The 21,450-nt window shown below is 34.0% G+C and overlaps 1 protein-coding gene across 1 annotated transcript in view; it reads left to right on the forward strand.

Annotated features, from left to right (window-relative positions):
* Positions 1–20,929, forward strand: part of PAWR (pro-apoptotic WT1 regulator) — a 113,432-nt gene extending 92,503 nt beyond the window's left edge. The window contains exons 4-8 of the mRNA XM_024737019.1: positions 7,955–8,102; positions 9,711–9,815; positions 12,003–12,085; positions 18,458–18,525; positions 20,115–20,929. Coding sequence (XP_024592787.1) covers positions 7,955–8,102; positions 9,711–9,815; positions 12,003–12,085; positions 18,458–18,525; positions 20,115–20,173 — 463 coding nt within the window. The 3' untranslated portion in view covers positions 20,174–20,929. The remainder of the gene's footprint in view (positions 1–7,954; positions 8,103–9,710; positions 9,816–12,002; positions 12,086–18,457; positions 18,526–20,114) is intronic.
* The last annotated feature ends 521 nt before the right edge of the window (positions 20,930–21,450 follow it).

Below are 21,450 nucleotides of genomic sequence, written 5' to 3' on the forward strand. Positions count from 1 at the left end.
CTTGAACTGTTTGTAAGTAATCCATGACAAGGTAAGAATAAAACTTGAGAGTAAATGTTTAGAAGCCTGAATTGCATTTTAACATTGTCATCATCACACCTAAGTGCATGATAAGCAGAATCCTTTCAGAACAGGATATCGACTAGTTCAGGTGCTGTGGTACATACGTGATTTTTTTTTTAATTCAAGTTTTTAGAGCAAAATTGAGGGAAAGGTACAGAGATTTCCCATATAAACCTGTCCCCACATACGGATAGCCTCCCCATTATCAACATTCCTCAATAGGGAGGCACATTTGTTACAATTGATGAACTTACACTGACACATCATAACCACCCAAAGTCCATAGTTTACATTATGGTTCACTCTTGGTGTTGTACATTTTGTGAGTTTGGACAAATGTATAATGACATGTATCCATCACTATGGTAGCATTTTAGTCTCTCATCTTTCTATTCTCTCCATAGTTTTGCCTTTTCCACAATGTCATATAACTGAAACCATACAGTATATAGCCTTCTCAGATTGGCTTCTTTCACTTAGTAATATGCATTTAAGTTTCCTTCATATCATTTCATGGCTTGATAGCTTATTTCTTTTTAGTGCTGAATAATATTCCATTTTCTGTAGTTTATTTGTCTATTCACCTTGAAAGGACATCGTGGTTGCTCCCAAGTTTTGGCAGTTGTGAATAAAGCTGCTATAAACACTCACGTGCTGGTTTTTGGGTAGACATATGTTTTCAGCTCCTTTAGGTCAATACCAAGGAGCATGATTGGTGGCAAGAGTATATTTAGTTTTATAAGAAACCACGAAACTGTTGCTGAAGCGGCTGTATCATTTTACATTCCCACCAGCAGTGAATAAGGGTTCATGTTACTCCACATCTTCACCAGCATTGATCCTGATTTTAGCCATTTTAATATGTGTACAGTGGTATCTCATTTTAGTTTGTATTTCCCTGATGATATATGATATGGAGCATCTTCTCATATGCTTATTTGCCATCTGTATATCTTCTTTGCTGAGGTGTCTATTAAGTTCTTTGGCCTATTTTTCAATTGGGTGGTTTGTTATTGTTGAATTGTAGAGTTCTTTGTATATTTTGGATAACAGTTCTTTATCAGATGTGTCTTTTGTAAATATTTTCTCCCAGGCTGGCTTGTCTTCTTGTTCTCTTAACATTGTCTTTCACAGAGCAGAAATTTTTAATTTTAATGAAGTCCAGCTATCAGTTTCTTTCATGGATTGTGCCTTTGGTGTTTTTTTTTTTTTTTTTTTTTTTTTGGTGTTTTATTTAAGAAGTCATCAGCATATCCAGGGACTTCTACATTTTCTCCTATGTTAGTTATCTTCTAGGAAATTTTTTAGTTTTGCGTTTTTCATTTAGGTCTGTGATCCATTTTGAAGTAACTTTTGTGAAGGGTATACGGTCTTTGCCTTATTTTTCTTTTTTTTTGCATGCGGATGTCCAGTGTCTTATTTTTCATTTTTTGCATGCGGATGTCCAGTTGTTCCAGCATCATTTGTTGAAAAGACTCTTTTGTTCCATTGTATTGCCTGTGCTCCTTTGTCAAAGATCACTTGTGGGTTATTTATGTGAGTCTCTTTCTGCTTCCATTGCTGTTCCATTGCTCTATTTGTCTCTTCTTTCACGAGTATTGCACTGCTTGATTACTGTAGCTTTATAGTAAGCCTTGAAGTTGGGTAGCGTTAGCCCTCCAACATTGTTCATTAATATTGTGTTGGCTATTCTGGATCTTGCCTCTCCATGTAAACTTTAGAATTAGTTTGTCAATAGCCACAAAATAACTTGCTAAGATTTTGATTCGGCTTGCATTCAGCCAGTAGATCAGTGGGAAATCAAAGTTGGGAAGAAGTGACATCTTGCCAGTATTGACTCTTCCTATCCATTAACAGGGATTATTTCTCTATTTAGTTCTTCTTTGGTATCTTTCATTTGAGTTTTGTTGTTTTCCTCACGTAGGTGTTGTACATATTTAGTTAGATTTATACCTAAGTATCTCATTTTGGAGAGAGCTAATGTAAATGTATTGCGTTTTTAATTTCAAATTCCACTTGTTGAGTGCTGGCATTTAGGAAGGGGATTGACTTTTGTATGTTAACCTTGTATCTTGCAGCCTTGCTATAATTGCTTATTAGTTCCAGGAATTTTTTGGTGTGGATTCTTTCACATTTTCTCCATAGATGATCTTATCATTTGTGAACAAAGACAGTTTTATTTCTTCCTTCCCAGCCTGTATTACTTTTATTTCCTTTTCTTGTCTTATTGCATTACCTAGGACTTCCAGTAAGATGCTGAAAAGGAATAGTGAGGGGGGGGACATTCTTGCCTTGCTCCTGATCTTAGCAGGAAAGTTTTTGAGTGTCTTACCATTTCGTATGATGTAGGTTTTTTGTAGTTATTCTTTATCAAGTCAAGGAAGTTCCCATCTGTGCTTAGTTTGTCCAGTTTTTATCATGAATAGATGTTCGATTTTATCAAATGCTTTTTCTGAATTTATGTGTGATCATGTGATTTTATTTAGCCTGTTACTGTGATAGATTACATTAATTGATTTTTTAACTGTTGAACCAGCCTTGAATAAATCCTACTTGATTTTGGTGTATAATTCTTTTTATACATTCTCGAATTTGATTTGCAGATATTTTGTTGAAGATTTTTGCATCAATGTTCATGAGACATCTTAGTGTTTAGTTTTCTTTTCTTGCGATATCTTTGGTTTTGGTATTAGGGTAATGCTGGCCTCATAAAATGAGTTAGGAAATATTACCTCTGCTTTTATCTTCTGGAAGAGATTTTAGAGAATGTGTATAATTTCTTCCTTAAATGTTTGGTGGGATTCATTAGGGAATCCATCTGAGCCTGGTGCTTTCTTCCTGTCTTGCAAGGTTATTAATTACTGATTCAATTTCTTTAATACATACAGGCCTATTCAGATTGTTTGTTTCTTGGCAGATTGTATCTTTCAAGGAATTGATCTGTTTCATCTAGGTGATCAAATTTGTGGTCAGAGTTGTTCACAGTATTCCTTTATTATCATTTTAATGTCCATGGTATCTTTAGTGATAGTCCCTCTTTCATTTCTGACGTTAGTCGTCTGTGTCCTCTCTTTTTCTTAGTTAGCTTGGCTAGAGGCCTATTGCTTATATTGATATTTTCAAAGAAATAGCTTTTGGTTTCATTGATTATTCTGTGTTGGTTTCCTGTTTTCAATTTCATTCATTTCTGCTCTGGTTCTTGTTATTCTTTTATTCTGCTTACTTTAGATTTAATTTGCTCTTTCTTTTCTAGTTTCCTAAGGTAGAAACTTAGACTATTCATTTTAGATCTATCTTCTTTTCTAATATATGCGTTCATTGCTATAAATTTCCCTCTAAGCACTGCTTTTACTGCATTCCACAAGTTATAAGTTGTGGGTTCGTTTTCGTTTTGTTCAAAATATTTTAAAATTTCTCTTGAGATTTCTTCTTTGACCTATGTGTTATTTAGAAGTGCACTGTTTAATCTGCATGTTATTTTGGGGCTTTCCAGTTATCTTTCTGTTACTGGTTCTAGCCTAATTCTGTTGTGGCCTAAGAGCAGATATTATATGGTTTCTGTTCTTTTAAATTTGTGAAAGTGTGTTTTATGGCTCAGAATATGGTTTATCTTGGTTAGTATACCATGCAAGCTAGAGAAGAATGTGTATTCTGCTCTACCTGTGTTATTTTTATGTTAGTCATTTGTAACCCAAAATGTGTAAGAATTGAAGAAGGATTTATTTACCTTAAAAATCATGTGTTAAATTTAATCAAGCATATTCTTGTTTCATAAGTAAAATAATTAAAAAGTAAATATATAATAGTTAAATCAAAATAAAACAAAAAATCTTTTTTATTCTTTTCAATTTCTGCTTTTGTTAGTATTACCTAAATCTAGGAAGTAAAATTTTTTTTTTTTTTTTGTGGTACGCGGGCCTCTCACTGTTGTGGCCTCTCCCATTGCGGAGCACAGGCTCCGGACGTGCAGGCTCAGCGGCCATGGCTCACGGGCCTAGCTGCTCCGCGGCATGTGGGATCTTCCCGGACCGGGACACGAATCCGTGTCCCCTGCATCGACAGACGGACTCTCAACCACTGCGCCACCAGGGAAGCCCTAAAATTTATATTCTTTATTTTCAATCTTAATTTACTTATGATAAAAGAAGCTTTCCTAGATTATTTTTTTAATAAAAAAGATACATCTTTTCTGAATGTGACAGTAATACTAAACCAAATGATGACGATGGAAGTAATTTCAAAGAGGTACAGACCAAAAGAGTTTGTACTAGTTTTGTTGGGAAGTATCCTCCCTCCTATATTGAGTTCAGTTTTTAGCCATTATTGATGGGAAGTGCTAAAACCACTGTGGGTTATTTGCAGTGATGTACTGGCTGCTAAAACAATAAAACCATCAAAATTTAAGTGACATTTACATGCATGACATAATTAAATTCACAACCACAAATGCCTTATTTGAAAGAAGAACTATTACAGTTAAGCTGACAGAAGAGATCTTCAGGATTTCATATGTATTCAGGATTTCATTAGTATTTTGTGAGTTTCTTTTACAGTCTGACTTCAGGTTGCTAACATTAAAAAACTACACACAAATGACAAGACAAAGATGTTTGCTGGAAGGTGTTGGATGAATCTGTAGCAAAGAAGGTAGTTCATGTAATACTTCCCAGCAACACCCATAGCTTGGTATATTTAAGGACAGTTTTAGTCATACAGAAGACCAACTCTTAGACAAATCAGGATAGCAAAGGAATTTTTGTGACAATATGATCAACACATTGATTTTGCTCACATGACAGTAATGTGAAGGAAGAATTTATTTTTCAGCTTCCTTGCTGACAAACAACAGCTTGTCTGAAGTATATAAAACTTTGAAGAGTTACCAAGTCAACAAGTGTGCTTTGGTGTTTTGCTTTGCTTTGCAGGAGTATGTTCTGTATTATATAGACAGTGACAGGGAAAAAATGTTGAAACTTGTGCCAGAATGTAAATCAACTTCCTGCTTGTTTCATTGAGAAAGTCTTGTTATGTCAGCTGAACTAAATAGTGTACTTGGTATATCAACTAAATTAACAGTTCACTAAAAGTGTGAATTACTTAAACACTAACACATTAAATTTGAGGTTTTAAAAAAAACTAAGTGATAGTTTGGAAGCTGAGCCAATCAGCTGTTACCATATGCTGAGGTATACAATAATTTTTAAAGGGAAATTTTCAGGCAAAGTATTTGACCTTTGGCATGAACACTTCATGTTTTTACAAGATAAAAAATCAGGTTTTGTAAATCAGCTATACTTCAATTTTTTAAAAAAAGAAACTAGTTTAGTCCCCAGCTTTTGAAATATGTGAATTAAGGTTATTTGTCTGATAGCATCATTCTTTTTTAAAAAATGATCTTAATTAGCCTTTCGTGCAAGAAAGAGATATCAAATGTTTTCAGTGTTACATAAGGTCAAAGGACAAAAATGAAAGTTAGAAATTTGGGGGAAAAGATTCTTCAAATTGTTATGATGGGTTCCACAATTTATCAGTAAGTAGGTGATGATTTTAATATTGCACTGTTGCAAAATGTTATCATATACCTTACAAGTTTGATAAGACTTTGAATTTTATTTTCCATCAAAAGAAAACCCATGCATAGGAAATTAATAGATCAAGAATCTATTATTTTTCATCAAAAGTTATTTTAGATTTAACTATACTTTTGATGGATAAATTTTTGGAACTGGCTACCAATAAAGAATTGAGGACAAATTTTGAAAAGCGTCATTTTCTGCGTATTGGGTAAAAGTTAAAACTGAATATCCTGAGCTTGCTAAAATTGCTTCAAAGTCTCTTCCCCTGTTTTGGTCAATATACATCTGTGAAACTAATTTCTCTGTTGTGAGTGCTACTAAAACAAATCATAGAGGTAGTTTAGATATACCTTACCCCTTGTGATCAGCATTGTCATCAGTCCAACCTAGATTCGGTAGATTAGCAAGAATGATGCCAGCCTCCAAAAGAGCCCCCAGGAAGCTCTACCTCCTGGTATTTTCACCTTGTGTAATCCCCTTCCACATTCAACATGGGGTTGATGTGATAGTATGTCACTTCTGAGTTTAGGTCGTAACAGAGACTGCAGTGTCTGTCTTGGTTGTTGTGTCGCTTTCTCTCTGGAAGCCAGCTGCCTTGTCGTGAACAGCCCAGTAGAGAGGCCCTCATACTGAGGAATTGAGGCTTTTGGCCAACAACCAGTGAGAAGCTGATGAGGCCTTTTACCATCAGCTCTGTGAGGCAAATTCTCCAGTCCAGACAAGCCTTCAGATGACTGTAGCCCTGACCAACATCTTGACTAAAACCTCAGAAGAGACCCTGAATCATGAACACCCAGCTAATCTGCTTCCAGATTCCTGACCAACAGAAATTGTCAGATAATAACTGTGTTGTTATGTTTTGGCATATTTTTTTATGCAGTAATAGATAACTAATGCAAAAGCAAGAAGCAAGCTTATTTGTTATATTAAAAACTTTAAATATTGACATATGCTATTAGTTCAGAATGTGTGAATTGGTGTTTAATATGAAGAATGGCTATTTCAGTGATAACTTTTGGTTAAATAAGAATTATGAAATGACAAAAGTTGCTAGTGCGATAGCTGTTTTCTATAATTACCTATATGCATACTTCCAGTGAAAATTATGCAGTTTTATGTAATTCTTTTCTTTTTTGTTTATCCTGTTTTTGAAATATAACCACATTATGGGTCTGAATCTAATAAAACATTTAGGCTTGTATTTTGTATGGCCTTTTTTACTTTTTATTTTTCCAGTTCATTTTTGTTTGATCTTACAAAAGTATTGGTCCATGGGGACTTCCCTGGTGGCACAGTGGGTAAGAATCCACCTGCTAATGCAGGGGACACGGGTTTGAGCCCTGGTCCGGGAAGATCCCACATGCCGCGGAGCAACTACTGTGTGCCACAACTACTGAGCCTGTGCTCTAGAGCCCACGAGCCACAACTACTGAGCTCGTGTGCTGCAGTTACTGAAGCCTGTGTGCCTAGAGCCTGTGCTCCGCCACAAGAGAAGCCACCTCAATGAGAAGCCCGTGCACCACAATGAAGAGTAGCCCCTGCTCGATGCAACTAGAGAAAGCCTGTAGAAGAAAGTGGTTCTTCACTACAGATAGGCTACATTAGGTCCACTCATAGTTCTCTGAGTACCTTACACTTACCTTATTGTGATAGTTGTCTTGCTTTATTGTCATTGGTTATATTCCTGTACACTGAGAGCTCTATGAAAGTCAGAGTCCATGTTTGCACATCTGTGTTTCCTGTTCCATCTTCAGTACTCATAACAGTGTCTGGTACTTAGCAGCTACTCAGGAGATACTGGTCAAAAGAATTAATTAAAAAAAATTTTTTTTTATTGTGTTGGAATAATGATTAACTTCCATAATTATAAATAAGTTGGCTATTATAACCATGTGTCCTCAGGGGAATGATAATTGTTTAGGGTGAATAGAAAATACTCTTGGCACTCTTCTTGCTGAATATTAGGTATCTTTAAAAATTTGGGGGGCTTCCCTGGTGGCGCAGTGGTTGAGAATCTGCCTACTAATGCAGGGGACACAGGTTCGAGCCCTGGTCTGGGAGGATCCCACATGTCCCGGAGCAACTAGGCCCGTGAGCCACAACTACTGAGCCTCTGCATCTGGAGCCTGTGCTCCGCAACAAGAGAGGCCGCGATAGTGAGAGGCCCGCGCACCACAATGAAGAGTGGCCCCTGCTTGCCACAACTAGAGAAAGCCCTCGTACAGAAACGAAGACCCAACACAGCAAAAATAAATTAATTAATAAATTCCTACCCCCAACATCTAAAACTTTTTGTATCTTTTTTATTTCCATAGCACAACCACTGCCTCTGAAGAAGATGTCTCAAGTAGATTTTCCCGAACAGACAGAAGTGGGTTCAGCAGGTATAACAGGGATGCAAATGCTTCAGGTAATTTGGTCTCAAGTAGCACATTGGAAAAGAAAATTGAAGATCTTGAAAAGGTATGAATTACAAATTATTTAAGATTTATGAAATTAATATACCATTGGGATTCCTTTTTCACTTTCATAGCAGCAGAGAGAAAAATTGAAATGTGTAAGGCAGAGACAGTGACAAAAAAGGGAAAAGAATGAGGGGCACTAATGGAAGATACCATTAGCGTTAATCGGTACTTCCATGTGTAGTCAAATAAAAGCTTTGAATCACTCTTAATTATATATTTTCTAGATGCATAATGGCTAAGCATTTTCTGATTTCCTTAATACTTTTCTATCCAGTTCTGTTGATGTTAAAACTTTTAGAAATGGAGCCAGCTCTTGAATTGGTTAATATTTAATGGATACTCTCATTTTGCCAAGTGTTATCTTTAATATATTGAAAATAGTCTTTGCCTTTGAAATGGTTAGAAGTCTCTGCTAGCAGTATGTACTACTGTGTGTTTATTATATTATCTGTACAGATTGTAGACTTTCTTCTGGGTTGTGAGTTAGAGCCTAGAGCCACTGTGGTGTTTGAAACAATTTAAAGCATAAACAATTTTAAGGAGTATCTTTGAGAACATCTCAAATGAATATTGGCATTAATTTATTAACCATAGGGTCTCAACTTTGTTCTGTAAACATTAAATCCCTAAAATTGATAATGGTGCTGAATTACTTTCTGATTGTTGAAAATGTGTTTTATTTTGCTGAACTGGAACTATTCCTTGTGATATAAAAATTGTTTTAAGTAGAGATTGAATTTTAAAAATTGTTTCTTTTTATAATATTATGATTATTTTTAGTTCACATTTGAACTTTAACCCTAGTTTCTGTGAGTTTAAATTAAAAACTTTAAGGAATACATAGTATAATAGTTTTCAAGGGGGTTCTTCAGAAGGGCTTTTAAAGTTCCACAAGAGTTTGGATTGAGTTCCTAGCAGTTGGCAGCAGCTGATTAATGAGGCCGGCTGGCTGCTTTCCTCTGAGGGTGAGTAAGAAAGAAGCCAAATTCTATGTGAGACCTTTTCAGTTCTGCTTCACTTTTGCCCCCAAGGTGGCTGACCGGGCATAAAGTCCTGGCTTCTGATAAGATTTCTTTGGAAAAGGTGTTGCATTGTTTAAAGAAAAAAAAAGTTTAAAAACCAGTAATCGTTTTCAGTTCCTTCATTTTATCCATTGTCAGTTAACTGGCAGAGCCGTAAGTAAAATGGAGGATCATTATTTTTCTGTTTAAAGTTTTCCATAGAGCCATCTCCTTTTCTTAAACTTTGTATTTTTTATTAAAATTTTGAATTTTCTTCAACAGGGTATTAGTCATTAAATGTTAAGATATTTTATTACTAATGGTGGTGATCAACTAAAGAGCTAAAGTCATTGAGTATTGGTATTTGTTAAAAACTTGGGTAAACATAGATTTAATCAGAAGTATATTTTACAACTCCTGTATTCCTCTCATTCTCTGGTTCTTTTCTGGGATGGGGTCCTCCTTTCCTTACCAAGTGACTTAAGAAATTCATTGGAAATCTTCATGTATCTAAGGTACTTCACCAGACTTAGCAGATGTATGCTATTTAAGATTATAAACAACTTGTTACTTCCCAGTTAATACTTTGTAATTATATCTACCAGGAAGTGGTAAGAGAAAGACAAGAAAACTTAAGACTTGTGAGACTAATGCAAGATAAAGAGGAAATGATTGGAAAACTCAAAGAAGAAATTGATTTGTTAAATCGAGTGAGTATTCACATATTTCAGTTTAATGGTTTCCTTTTTTTCTGTCAACTGGATGAAAATACATAAATATGAAGAAATTATTTAATTTTATTAAATAATAATATGAACTAAATAGTTCATTCTTTTGTTAATGCGATAGTAATTTGTGGTAGCCAGAACCGTCATTTCATTCCATAAACTGATTTCCTCTGGCCAATTACCAGTCAGTTGTATTTACTTAATATTGTTCTTTTGGGGATGGGCCAGTGAATGGATTTGTTCTGTGTTTTGTTAGAGTCTGGAGGTAAAAGGCAGCTTGGTCAGCGCCACACATAAAATGGTACTGGTACAGAGTTGCCCCACTGAAGAACTAAAATTGCTACTGTCTTGCCATAAGAAACTCCATATGTCCTTGTCTTTGTGGTATTTTCACCACTTTTTTTTCTTCAGTTATACATATGCATCCCCAGCTTTAGGTTTAGCCTAAACCTAAGGTCTCTCTTTTTTTTTTTTTTTTCTCTTTCAGCCCTAGAATTTACTCCCTGCTTAAGAAGCAGGTATTAATGCTAGGCCATACTTAGGTAATGGTAATGAGGAGAGATTTCATAGTTTCCCTTTTTCGAAGGCTTTACATAAGATGGAGGAAAGAAATAAACTTGCTTCAGGGAAAAACGGAACAAATTCCTAATCCAATCTTAACTCTAATTCTAAAAGAAGAGAAAATGGAAAGCTTCGTTATGTGCAGACTCATTCTAATACAGCATTAACTGCAGGGTGTGGATGGGGACACTGAAACTCAGAGTTTAACTTGCTCAAGGTCATATGTAGTAATCACATAGTTATCTGCTGAGCCAGTATTTGACCCTCAGGTATTCAATAGTTTTAGTTCTAAGTAAGCTCTTCCATTCTTATAGACTGCCTTTCATCTTGGTTTGGAACACGGGCATTCCTCTTTTGGTTCTAGAATATGATTTAATAAAATCTGGAAATATTTTTATGTCTGTGATGTATTCGCACTGTCTTAGGCAGTGTGTTCATTAAAAAGAATAATAAAACACCTGCCCTTACAGAGTTTGTAACCTAGTAAACGATATGTGAATGTATTTTATTATTTAATTCTAAATCTTAGGTAGGTCTCAGTTGTAGTGATTTTAGGAATCCTGTATCTTTATTATTGTTAGTTTCAACAAATTAGTTTCCTAATATCATTAATTTAGTTTGTGAGTAAATACAAATTCTGTGTTTGTACATTTAAAACTCATTTACCTAATTGTTCAAAGACAGTATACTAAATGTTTCAGAATTTTGCTATCCAGTAGTACACTTAGAATTCAAATTGATTTCTCCAAGTTTAGTATTTTGAATTGCAAGGATAAATCTCTAAATGTTTTCTTTTCCAACCATCAGTAAATAGTCTACCTTGAAATAGTCTTTCTTCAAACTAAGACTTATAGTGGATTGCCTTTGTATTTACCAACTGGTGTTTATATGGTACTAAGATTAATATAGGGAACATAGAGCTAGAATCAGATAACTTTAAAGCACCTAGTTTAGTGGCTTTCGCATTGTTTTAAGCTCGAAACCTTTCCCTTAAACAAAATGTCGTAGAGAAGCCTAACATAAATTGAACCAGATCAACTCTGTAAGCCCCAGACCTCCTTTTCTGTATACCTCAATTCTATCACCTCCCCAAATTCTACCCCCCTGCAACATGCATACTTGTCAAAGATCACCAAGGTGGTAGGGGTACATCTAGAACTTGTACCTGGATCTTTTTGATGCCTAATTTGACACAGGGTTGCAATCCAAGGCCCCAAACCTCATATTGACTGCATATGTATTTAAGCCCTCAGTTTGGGGAAGGAGGGATTTGTTTTTAACTAAAAACTTAAATTATTTATAGTGATTAAAAATTGGAAGATTCACAATAAAGAATTCTGATTTCTGGCTTCTCTTTAAAAACTGAAAGATCTGGCAAGAGCTGGCCTGCATTATCATGATACCAGTGAGGAGTCTAAGTAGTGGATGCTGCCTTTAGGTGGGGCATATTCCTTCCAAAGTTGTTTTCAGAACTAGCCCTCGTTTGCAGACTAATTGCTTGTATGAATTATCTTTGAATGTGTATTTTTGAAATTTTTTTTATCACCTTCAGAATACTTTTAAGTGTTTTAAAAACTTACGTATTATTTTCCTTTTTGTTTCCTTAAGGACCTAGATGACATAGAAGATGAAAATGAACAACTAAAGCAGGAGAATAAAACTCTTTTGAAAGTTGTTGGGCAGCTAACAAGGTAGAAGATTCAAGGCTCAGTGTGGAAAAATATTTTAAAACTACTGATTGAATGTTTTGGGCACTAGGACAGTATTCCTATGCTGTAATACATTAAACTAACTAAGTGTGTATATTTATTTCTAGAAAACAGTGGATGTTTATTTTCAAAATATTTCTTTTTCATTATCAGTTTCAAAAAGTATCAACCTTTTAGTTCACAAATAAGTAACATCTTTTAGTTATTAAACTGGTAGGTTATGCCTCTTTCGGTTTTGTGTGGTATTCAAATAATATATGGTTTAAAGTCACAACCATCTGAATATATTTCATCTGTGGTAGTGTATTTTCTCCCTAAAAGAATATACATAGTCTTTGTTTACATGAATTCAAATACTTTTTAGGGAGTTACCTGCAAATGCCTTATTACTGATGTGTGCAACCTTTTATATGTTGATGATTTACTCCTAAAGGTCTTTATCTACTGTCATTTGTTCTCTCAACTTATTCTAAGCAATTTAGAGGAACATAGAGTCACACTCTTTTGTATAACAGTCATCTTTAAAAAAGGAAAGCTATTATAAAAAGTCAGTTAATATCATATACTAGTTGGCTAAATATAAAATTTAAGAGAATACTTGAATTATGCTATAGTAAATTAAAATGTACTATTTTGTATTCAAATATTGAAATAAATTTAAAATCACTTTGACTTCAGAAAAACATACAATTGTAATTTTAATGTAAAATTTCTTATGTAGGTACTACTTTTTTTTTATTATTATTCCAAGGTTTATAAGTGAACATGGGGTATTTTAAAAGTTGTTTTATTCATCAAGCCTAGAGAGTGTATACAATTTCAGTGTAGAAGGAAAAAAAAAATCCATATTTTTAATTATCATATGCATTAAAATCAAAACCAAAATATTCACATTTAAAACATTTGTACTTACTGTAACAAAACAGTACATAAACAGAAATAGTACTGAAATACTTTGCTTAATTTCTAACTTGGAGGATAACACTGTGACACAGTTGTTCCCATATGAGAGAATTATTCCCCTACCTCAAATTTAAGGGATTGTCTTCCTAACATTGGATTTATAAAAACAATTATTTTGAAGAATTATACAAATTTTCTCTTTTATTAAGTAACAATATTTAGAATTATTTTATATTATTACATTCTCATGTTGAGTAAGGAAACCTTCTCCTTTAAAATACCTTAAGAAATATCTGTCTGAAGTTGAATCTCAAACAGTATACTGGTACCCTTTTATCCAATTAATGTACGTAAATGGCTTGAACATAGTAAAAACCCATTTTGGGTACCCTACTGATTCTTTTCCTTTTATGTACTAAGCCACTTCATTATTCACTGTTAGAAAAATAGGGAAGGTGAGACAACTGGGAAAAAATGCAGAGTAAATGATAAATATCAATGTTGAATTCTAAAACTCTGCAATTTTCTAGATCGTGCCCTCTCCCCTCCCCCATGCCCCCAATTCAGAAGTTTCAACCTTGACTAATCATCAGAATCATTTGGGTTGCTTAAAAAGAATTCTTGGGTTATAGCTTCTAGATAGGTTTAGGTTGAGACCCTGCATAGAATTTTTAAAGCTCAACATCTAATGATTCTGATCATAACTTAGATTTGGAAACAGCTACCCTTGCCTCTTTCCTCCTATATCTTCCATTGAAAACCCTGAAATTAACATAATTTTAGCTATTAGCATTTTTTCACCATTTAGTTTATTTAATAATTAACTTGGTCACTGAAGAAGTTCACATATGTCCATATATATATTTAGCAAAAAGTTCAATGTTAGATTACCAAACTTGATAAAGTTGTAGAATTACTGCATAAGGGCATCCTTTTTGGAGAATAATCCCAGCATGGGAACAGTGATCTGCTGCCCACATGTCAAAGTGGTATGCCAGGCTCAGTCACCATCTTTGGGGGTGAAGTCCTCATCTCCCTTTGTTTACCCTTAGGCGTATGGCAGAAATATCGGTGTTGCCTAGTTTCCCATCCATACTTTGGATGTTGTGAAAATGGTGTTAGTATCCAGCCTTAAAATGTATTAGTGTACTCGTTTTTCAATAAGAGAAGTATTTTGAATTTTCTGTGTACTCCATTTGGAAGTAAAGGAATATTTCATTTCCCCCTTTAAAATTATACCAGGTATTAATGCTTTTAAAGACCAAGCTGTTTTAAAGTTTTTCCTTTATTTCAGTTTATCAGGAGCATTTCCAACAATGATCTTTTACATAACGGTACCTAGTGCAAATATGCAGGAGCCTGACAACTTAGGCAAAGCAGTTCATTTGCAGTCCTCCCTCCTGTCCTTAAAATGTATATTTATATCACATATAGATTTTTACACTGAATATTGAAAAATAAAGTAGAATCTGCTACAGTTTCCCTTTAAATTTTATAAAAAGCACGAGATTTTAAAAAGGTTACTTAAATACATGTGCATGACCTTAAAAAACTTGGCTATTGTCAATAAAGTGCTAGTATTTGTGAAATTATTAGTCCCGTTCAGAAATAATATTTCTTATATCTCTTGGGAATTTGTGGCATAATAAAGCATATCCAAAGTTCTAATGTGTTTATGATATTATTTTCAAAACAGTAAGTTTATCATCTTTAAAATGAATGTGACTCTCCTCCTTGATTTCTGACATGCATAAACTTTTGAATTACTGTAGTAATATCTGTTTCATCTTTCTAGAATTGTTACTAATTTTATTGCACTATAGTTACCTTTAGAGAGGAAGAGGAAGGCTTTAGGGTGTGTATTTCTAAGGGAATTTATTAAATATAGTAGATTAACACTGTAATACTTGCTCAAGTAGTTTATAACAGAAGGTTAAGTATCAGGAGCAGATATCTGAAACAATGTGTTTTTAAAAATAACTTTCTAAAAAAAAAAAAAAAAAAAACTTTCTAGTTGCAGTAGAAAGCAATGTATTCTTAAGGTAAAAAACCTACCTCAGTTACATGTGGTTTCTGTTTTCTGGATTACTCTGGATTTTTATAATTAGAAATTAAAATGCAAGTTTTTGAGTCCACTAATACTTTGTGGAAAATAATGCAAGTCAATGTAGTAGCACGTCCGTATGTTCAACACCAAAAGACAAAATAGGAAGGACCTTGGGTTTGATGATTAATCTGATGTCCTACACAGTATTCATATGTATAGTGATAGTTATCTTTCATCTTTTTTGTAGTTCTTTGACCTTGACTCAGTACCTAGTAAGTTCATGCAATGTTGGCACTTATTTAATAACTATTCATAATGTTGTTAATAACCTGTTATAAGATTCAGGCATATATTTTCATCTTATAATACGAAAAACCAAACACATCAGCTTTTCACTGGGGAGAATATATTAAGTGAGAAGGAACTAACATTCAGGAATCAGAACTTTAAAATAACATGTTAAAGTCAGTGGTAAATGTTCTCTTATTATATCTAAACCATTCCTAATATGTAACAGTAAACTTGACTTCTTTTGCATTGGAACTATGCTCTCATAAATAAAGGACATCCCATTGATTAGGATTGTAACTTGTACGACTTATCTGAGAACTAGTGACACTTTTATTGTTTCGATAAACTGAAAACATAGTACTAATAAGACAAACATTTTGCTCATCAGGTCCATCAACAAAGGCACTTCCCCCCATCCTGTTAGGTTTTCTCATTGATGTATAGAAGTTGGTCGTTTCATTCTCAGTGTAGACTTGAATCATAGTCCAAGAAAACCTGAGCCCACGTTGTTTTTTTAGTTTACTTAGCTAGAATCTCACAGCATATTAAAGTCATATCCCCATCCTACCCCCCCAAAATAATTATATGTGAGAAAAATATGGTTGAGGGGGTTATGTTAAATTTTCATACTTATTCTTTCGGCAAGTATTTATTAATCAACTGGGTATACAATTCTAGATATTACAGAAGTTTCCAAAAAATGGACATGGACCAGCCCTTCTATCTAGCATTGTACAATCTGTATAGTGTGTGTCAGTGCTATCTTAAGAGTGCTATATCTTAAGTAGCATTAGCCAGTCTAATCTGAATAGTTCATTCAAAAGTATTCTTTTTGTATTTATTATCCAGCCATTGTATTTTAGGTCTGGTTAATAGGTACTGTTTAATTTGCTGCAGCATTTACTAAATGGTGGATGAAAGACCTGATGCATTTTGGGAAGTATCTTACCATGTTTCTTTAAGATAATTATGTATTATGAAAAGAACATTTTAAAGGCATTTGTAGCAGTGGTAAAGTAAAAAGAATTCAGTTTATGTCAGATACACCAAACTGTTAATGGTATTCAAATGTAATTTTAAGTTAGTTTTTCTGTATACATTATTGATTACTGGTTTGTTTTAGGTATTTAAGTCTAATAAACAGTTCACATATTGGCAGTCACTTTGGTAATAATAGAATGTTAGTGATGATCACTTGATGGACATTTATTACATACCTGTTTTGTTTTGTTTTGTTTCCCCCTCTGGATACCTAATAGATGTATATTACCTTTTTTTGGTGAACTTGTTTCTTGAAAGTTTTGACTGTGCTATTCAGGGTTTTTATTATTATGCTTTTCTGCTAAATTTAAGTATCAGATGTCTGCTGTTACCAGTAAAGACCATATGAAAGCTAAAATTACTGTTTTGTTGAAAAATCAGCTAATTCAGGTAATGCAGATTTGTAGAGAAACATCTGGATCATTTATTGATCACATTAGTATTGTGTAGACAGCTTTCATAATTCCCATTGCGTAGGTTTTCACTGGGGTAGTCAACGTGATATAGATTCACTTTTAATATGCTTTGCATGTAAAGTAATAAACACCCAATAAAAAGTAAATTTTTGTTTAATTTTTAACACTGGTTAATTATTTTTTTCCTTCCTGTACTATCGGTGAAACCCTGACCATGAGTTTTATTTTCGAAGTTAAAGGACAATGTTAATATTCTCATTATGTGCCTCTTACTGAAACAGTATGCAGTACTTTAAAATCTTTATTAGTATATTATTGTAGAAGGAATTGTATTTTAAAAAACAAAAATATGGTATTGATAAGATCTGAATACATTCGTGGTGGGGCTTTTTGAATGAGGAAGTGTACATGTTCAACCTGACTAAAAATTTTAATTGTTTTTGTGTTTTGAAACTGCACAAATAATTTCTTAATCCAAAATTGGCTCTATCATCCACTAAATCTGATGGTGGTCAAAGAATTTCAGGTCCCTCATACTTAGAAAAGATAAGTAGAGGTCTGGGAATGTAAAAATCCAGTCTGTGTTTTTTTAGTAAATGGTTTACATAACCTCTTGCCTAATGTGTCATTCTTCATACACCTGCACAGGCTAATCAGTCTTCTTTACTTCTAGAACTCTAAATCTTCTCAGTAATGTCATACATGTCTAACAAGTGAACAAGCATCTTTCAGTCAGACTGTTTAGATAAAGTCTCAAGTCATTATGTAAGAATGTACTCCATTTACAAGTTTATTGAAAAAATTTGCAAGGTCTCCTAGTCTCAACTGGAACTGGATCTCTTTATCTTAGACTTCATCAAATCCCTATTTTTTTTTCTCCTTCTAGATTCACTCTGTGCGTGCACACAATTCTATGAGTAGCTATAAACTACCCATATGATTTTTTAATCTCATGCCTCTAGTTTTCTCTTTTCACCTCTACAAGAGGTTACATTTTACTCCCGGTCAGCTTCTTGGAAAGAATTATGTAATATTAGACCTTCATGTTAAAGAGGTAGGGCTGGTTATAATACCCTTTACAAACCTTTTCTTTTTTTTTTTTTAATGTCTAACGATGTAAGGTTAAAAAGAAAGCAAAACACTTCTCTCTTAGTTCTGGACCAAATGCACAATTCAATTCTCACTTAAAAAAAACTGCTCTGACTGAATAAAGATGCTTTTAATAAAGGAGAATGCTACTTGGTGTCAGATAGTTGAGCAGTATGAAAAAAAATTAATATGAGCTAGTTAGGAAAGGTAGATTGGACTTTGACTTTATACATGTGAAAGAAAAACGAAATAAGGGTTTTGACTGCTAGGTATGTTTTTTCATGTTGAAGTATGAAAAATTATTCAGGATAAATTATTGTCTTAATCCATATATGATCAGCAGCTATACCTGCTTAGATATACTACGGGACATGAAATTTACAGTCTATATTACATTACAGGCTTTTATCCAGGGAAATGTTTTCATTCCTTTGAAATGTAAACTATTTACTGTGGTTAAACAAAGGTAGATGATGTCATCAGTGGACATTTTAGCTTTATGGAAGCAAAGTCGTAGGAAAAGTAATAGAAAGGTATCTGACTCCTTTTATTATTCTTGTAGTGCAGAAGTGTAAAGAAAGCTATCAGTCAAAGGCATAGGAAATTCCATTTGAAGAACCTGCAAAACAGTTTTGGTAAGAATGCATTCATTTGATACAGTGTTAAGAAAAGTAGGAAAATTATTAGCCTTCTATAGCAGATTGAAAGTTTCATGAATGGATAATTCAGGATAGTAAACAACATCACTAATCTAAAGTAAAATTATGCCAGTAATTTTCATATTAACTGTATTCTTTATTATGTAAAGTAAATCAGTTAATCAGTGAAAATTGTAATTGGATGAATAAATGTACACTTCAGAATGGTAATTAATGATCATAAGAAGACTAAAAGTACCTCTTGTTTCTTGTAACTCTTTTGAGATCAATATATCTCAAGTTCAGTTAAGCATAGTGACTCAGTTAACAGTATGAACATAACTTTAACCTTAATTTCGTATAGCGTAAAAACATTCAATAATTAATAATTCAGTAACCACATATGCCAGGTATTGTGTTAAGTGCTTTAAATATTGTTTTTATTTGATTCCTTAAAACCTATGCAAGGTACAGATTGGGAGGTTAATTTGCCCAAGGTCACAAAGCAATACTTTGTGCCTTTTGCTATGACATACTCACTTTCATGACATAATTATTGTCCTATTAAATATTTTCCCAGTGGTTCTCAAAGTGTGGTCCCCGCACTAGTATCATTGGCTTCACTTAGAAACCTGTTAGAAATACAAATTCGTGGGCCCCACCCAACAACAGAATGAGGCGAGGCCCAACAATGTGTGTTTTAACAAGCCCTTCAGATGATTCTGATGCAAGTCAAAGCTTGCAAATTTGCATTATGCACTTCTATTTTTAAGCAAAGATCTTGGTCCTCCTTTTGTCTTTGGACATTATATAAGTAATATAACATGAACTTGTAAAAAAAAAAAAAGTGATATTTTCATTGTTGCTTACATTGCAAAAGATTGTATCAGGAAAAGCCTCAGCATGGACACTGGCAGCTTGACATGACCCCATTAGTTTAGTATTATCTCTGGAACTCAAATGAATTCTTAAGTCCAAGAGTCTGTGGAATGAAATCTTTGTTTTTCTGTGTTAAGGTCGATCTCTGTTGTTGCCTGAAGGTTTTTGGTAACAGAAATGCATTTTTGTCAAATCTTAAACCTTGATGGGAACAAATAAATGTATGTTTCATCAGAGTTATAGTTTTGTTTTCATTTTTTTGTATGTATAGACACTGTGGGGTGGTCCATGGGGAGACTGAATTTTCAGTTTACTCTCTGTGCACTCAGAAATTCAATAGCATTTTCTAGCTAATTGACCGGTGAGGATAAAGCCACAAAGTTGCATCCCAGTGAGTAAAGAAAAACATTAAAGTCTATTTGGGATCACTATTTTCTTATATGATGAGATAGTTAAATAATCTATTGTTTTGTGTTTTTTTACTTTTTAAAAACTTTGGAGCAAGTTTCTATTACAGAATTATTATGAAGATGGTACAGAGAGTACTCGAATACCCCACACCCAGTTTCCCCTGTTATTAATGTCTTACATTAATGTGGTGCGTTTGTGATAATTAGTGGATCAATATTGGTACATTATTATTTACTGAAGTTCCTACTTGGTTCATGTAGCCTCACTTTTTCCCAAATGTCCTTTCTCTGTTCCAGGATCCACTCTACGATACTGCATGATGCTTAGTTGTCATATCTCTTTACACCCTTCTTAGCTGTGAGTTTCTTAGACCTCCCTTGTTTTTGATGACCTCGACAGTTTTGAGGATTATTGGTCAGGTATTTCTCACATCTTACTATGGATGTTTTCAGATATACACAAAAGAAGATAAATTACCCATATTTTTCCAATCTTAATTTATCCCCCATTTGCTCATTTTTTGCTGAGGTATTTTTACAGTTAAATTTCAGTCATCCTATCGTTTTACCTGTAAATACCTGAGTATGTGTCTCTAATAGATAAGGCTCAAAAAATAATCACAATATTAGCATCCCCAACTCATTTAATGCTAATTTCTTGATATCATCTGTTTAGTTTGGGTTCTGGCAGGCCTGCAAGAGATCTACTGGGGGAAAACACATGTGAGGAAAAATGGGGCAGGAGCTAGGGCAGGTTGGGAAACCTCAGCATAGACCTGACTGCTGTGAAGCAGAGAGGGAAGGAGGATGATTGAGCAGGAAGTCTTAATCCACAGTGCAGTCTGAAGAAAGTCTTAGCAAGTCTGTAAAAGTCCTCATGCCAAAGATGCCCATTCATCAGAGTAGTCCCACATCTTGCAGGAATGGGCTTGCCTTTGTATTCCTGCTATGCTCCTTTGTTGGCAGGGAGTAGCCAGTAGGAAGCAGGGCCTTAGCTGCACACCATGGCAGATTCAAATCACAGCAGCTGTCAGTTAATTACCCACCCCACAGTAGGAGCATGGAGAAGCCCATTTTCATGGCTGCCGCATCCTGTAATACTTCGTGTTCAAATTTCCCGACACCTCAAAAAATGTCCTTTTACTGTTTATTCAAATAAAGATCCAAATGAGAGTCATTCATTGCATTTGGTTACTATGTCTCTTAAGCCTTTTTTAACCTATAAATTACAACCCCCCCAATTTTTATGCCTTTTTTCAAATTGAAGAAATTAGATCATTTGTGCTGTAGAATTTCCCACATTCTGGATTTGGCTGATTCTATCTTTAAGATGCTGTTTAACTTGTCCCTCTATCCCCCCTATTTTCTATAAATTGTTAATTAGATGAAGAGACTTTACTAGATTCAATATATGTGTACCTTTTGGGCAGTAATTTATAAGTGTTGTGTATTTCTGTTGAATCACATCAGAAGGTGCATAATGTCTCACTTTTAATGATGTTAAGATAGGTCAGTAAATTCAGATGTTATTAGTTTGATTGCTCTATTTAAAATTTCCACATCAACCTTTTATGTAATGGTTTTAGCAAATATTGATAATTATTGCCCAGATCTATTATATCATTAGGTATTG

This window comes from Neophocaena asiaeorientalis, unplaced genomic scaffold (genome assembly GCF_003031525.2).
Source record: "Neophocaena asiaeorientalis asiaeorientalis breed wild unplaced genomic scaffold, Neophocaena_asiaeorientalis_V1.1 scaffold134, whole genome shotgun sequence".
NCBI lineage: Eukaryota > Metazoa > Chordata > Mammalia > Artiodactyla > Phocoenidae > Neophocaena > Neophocaena asiaeorientalis.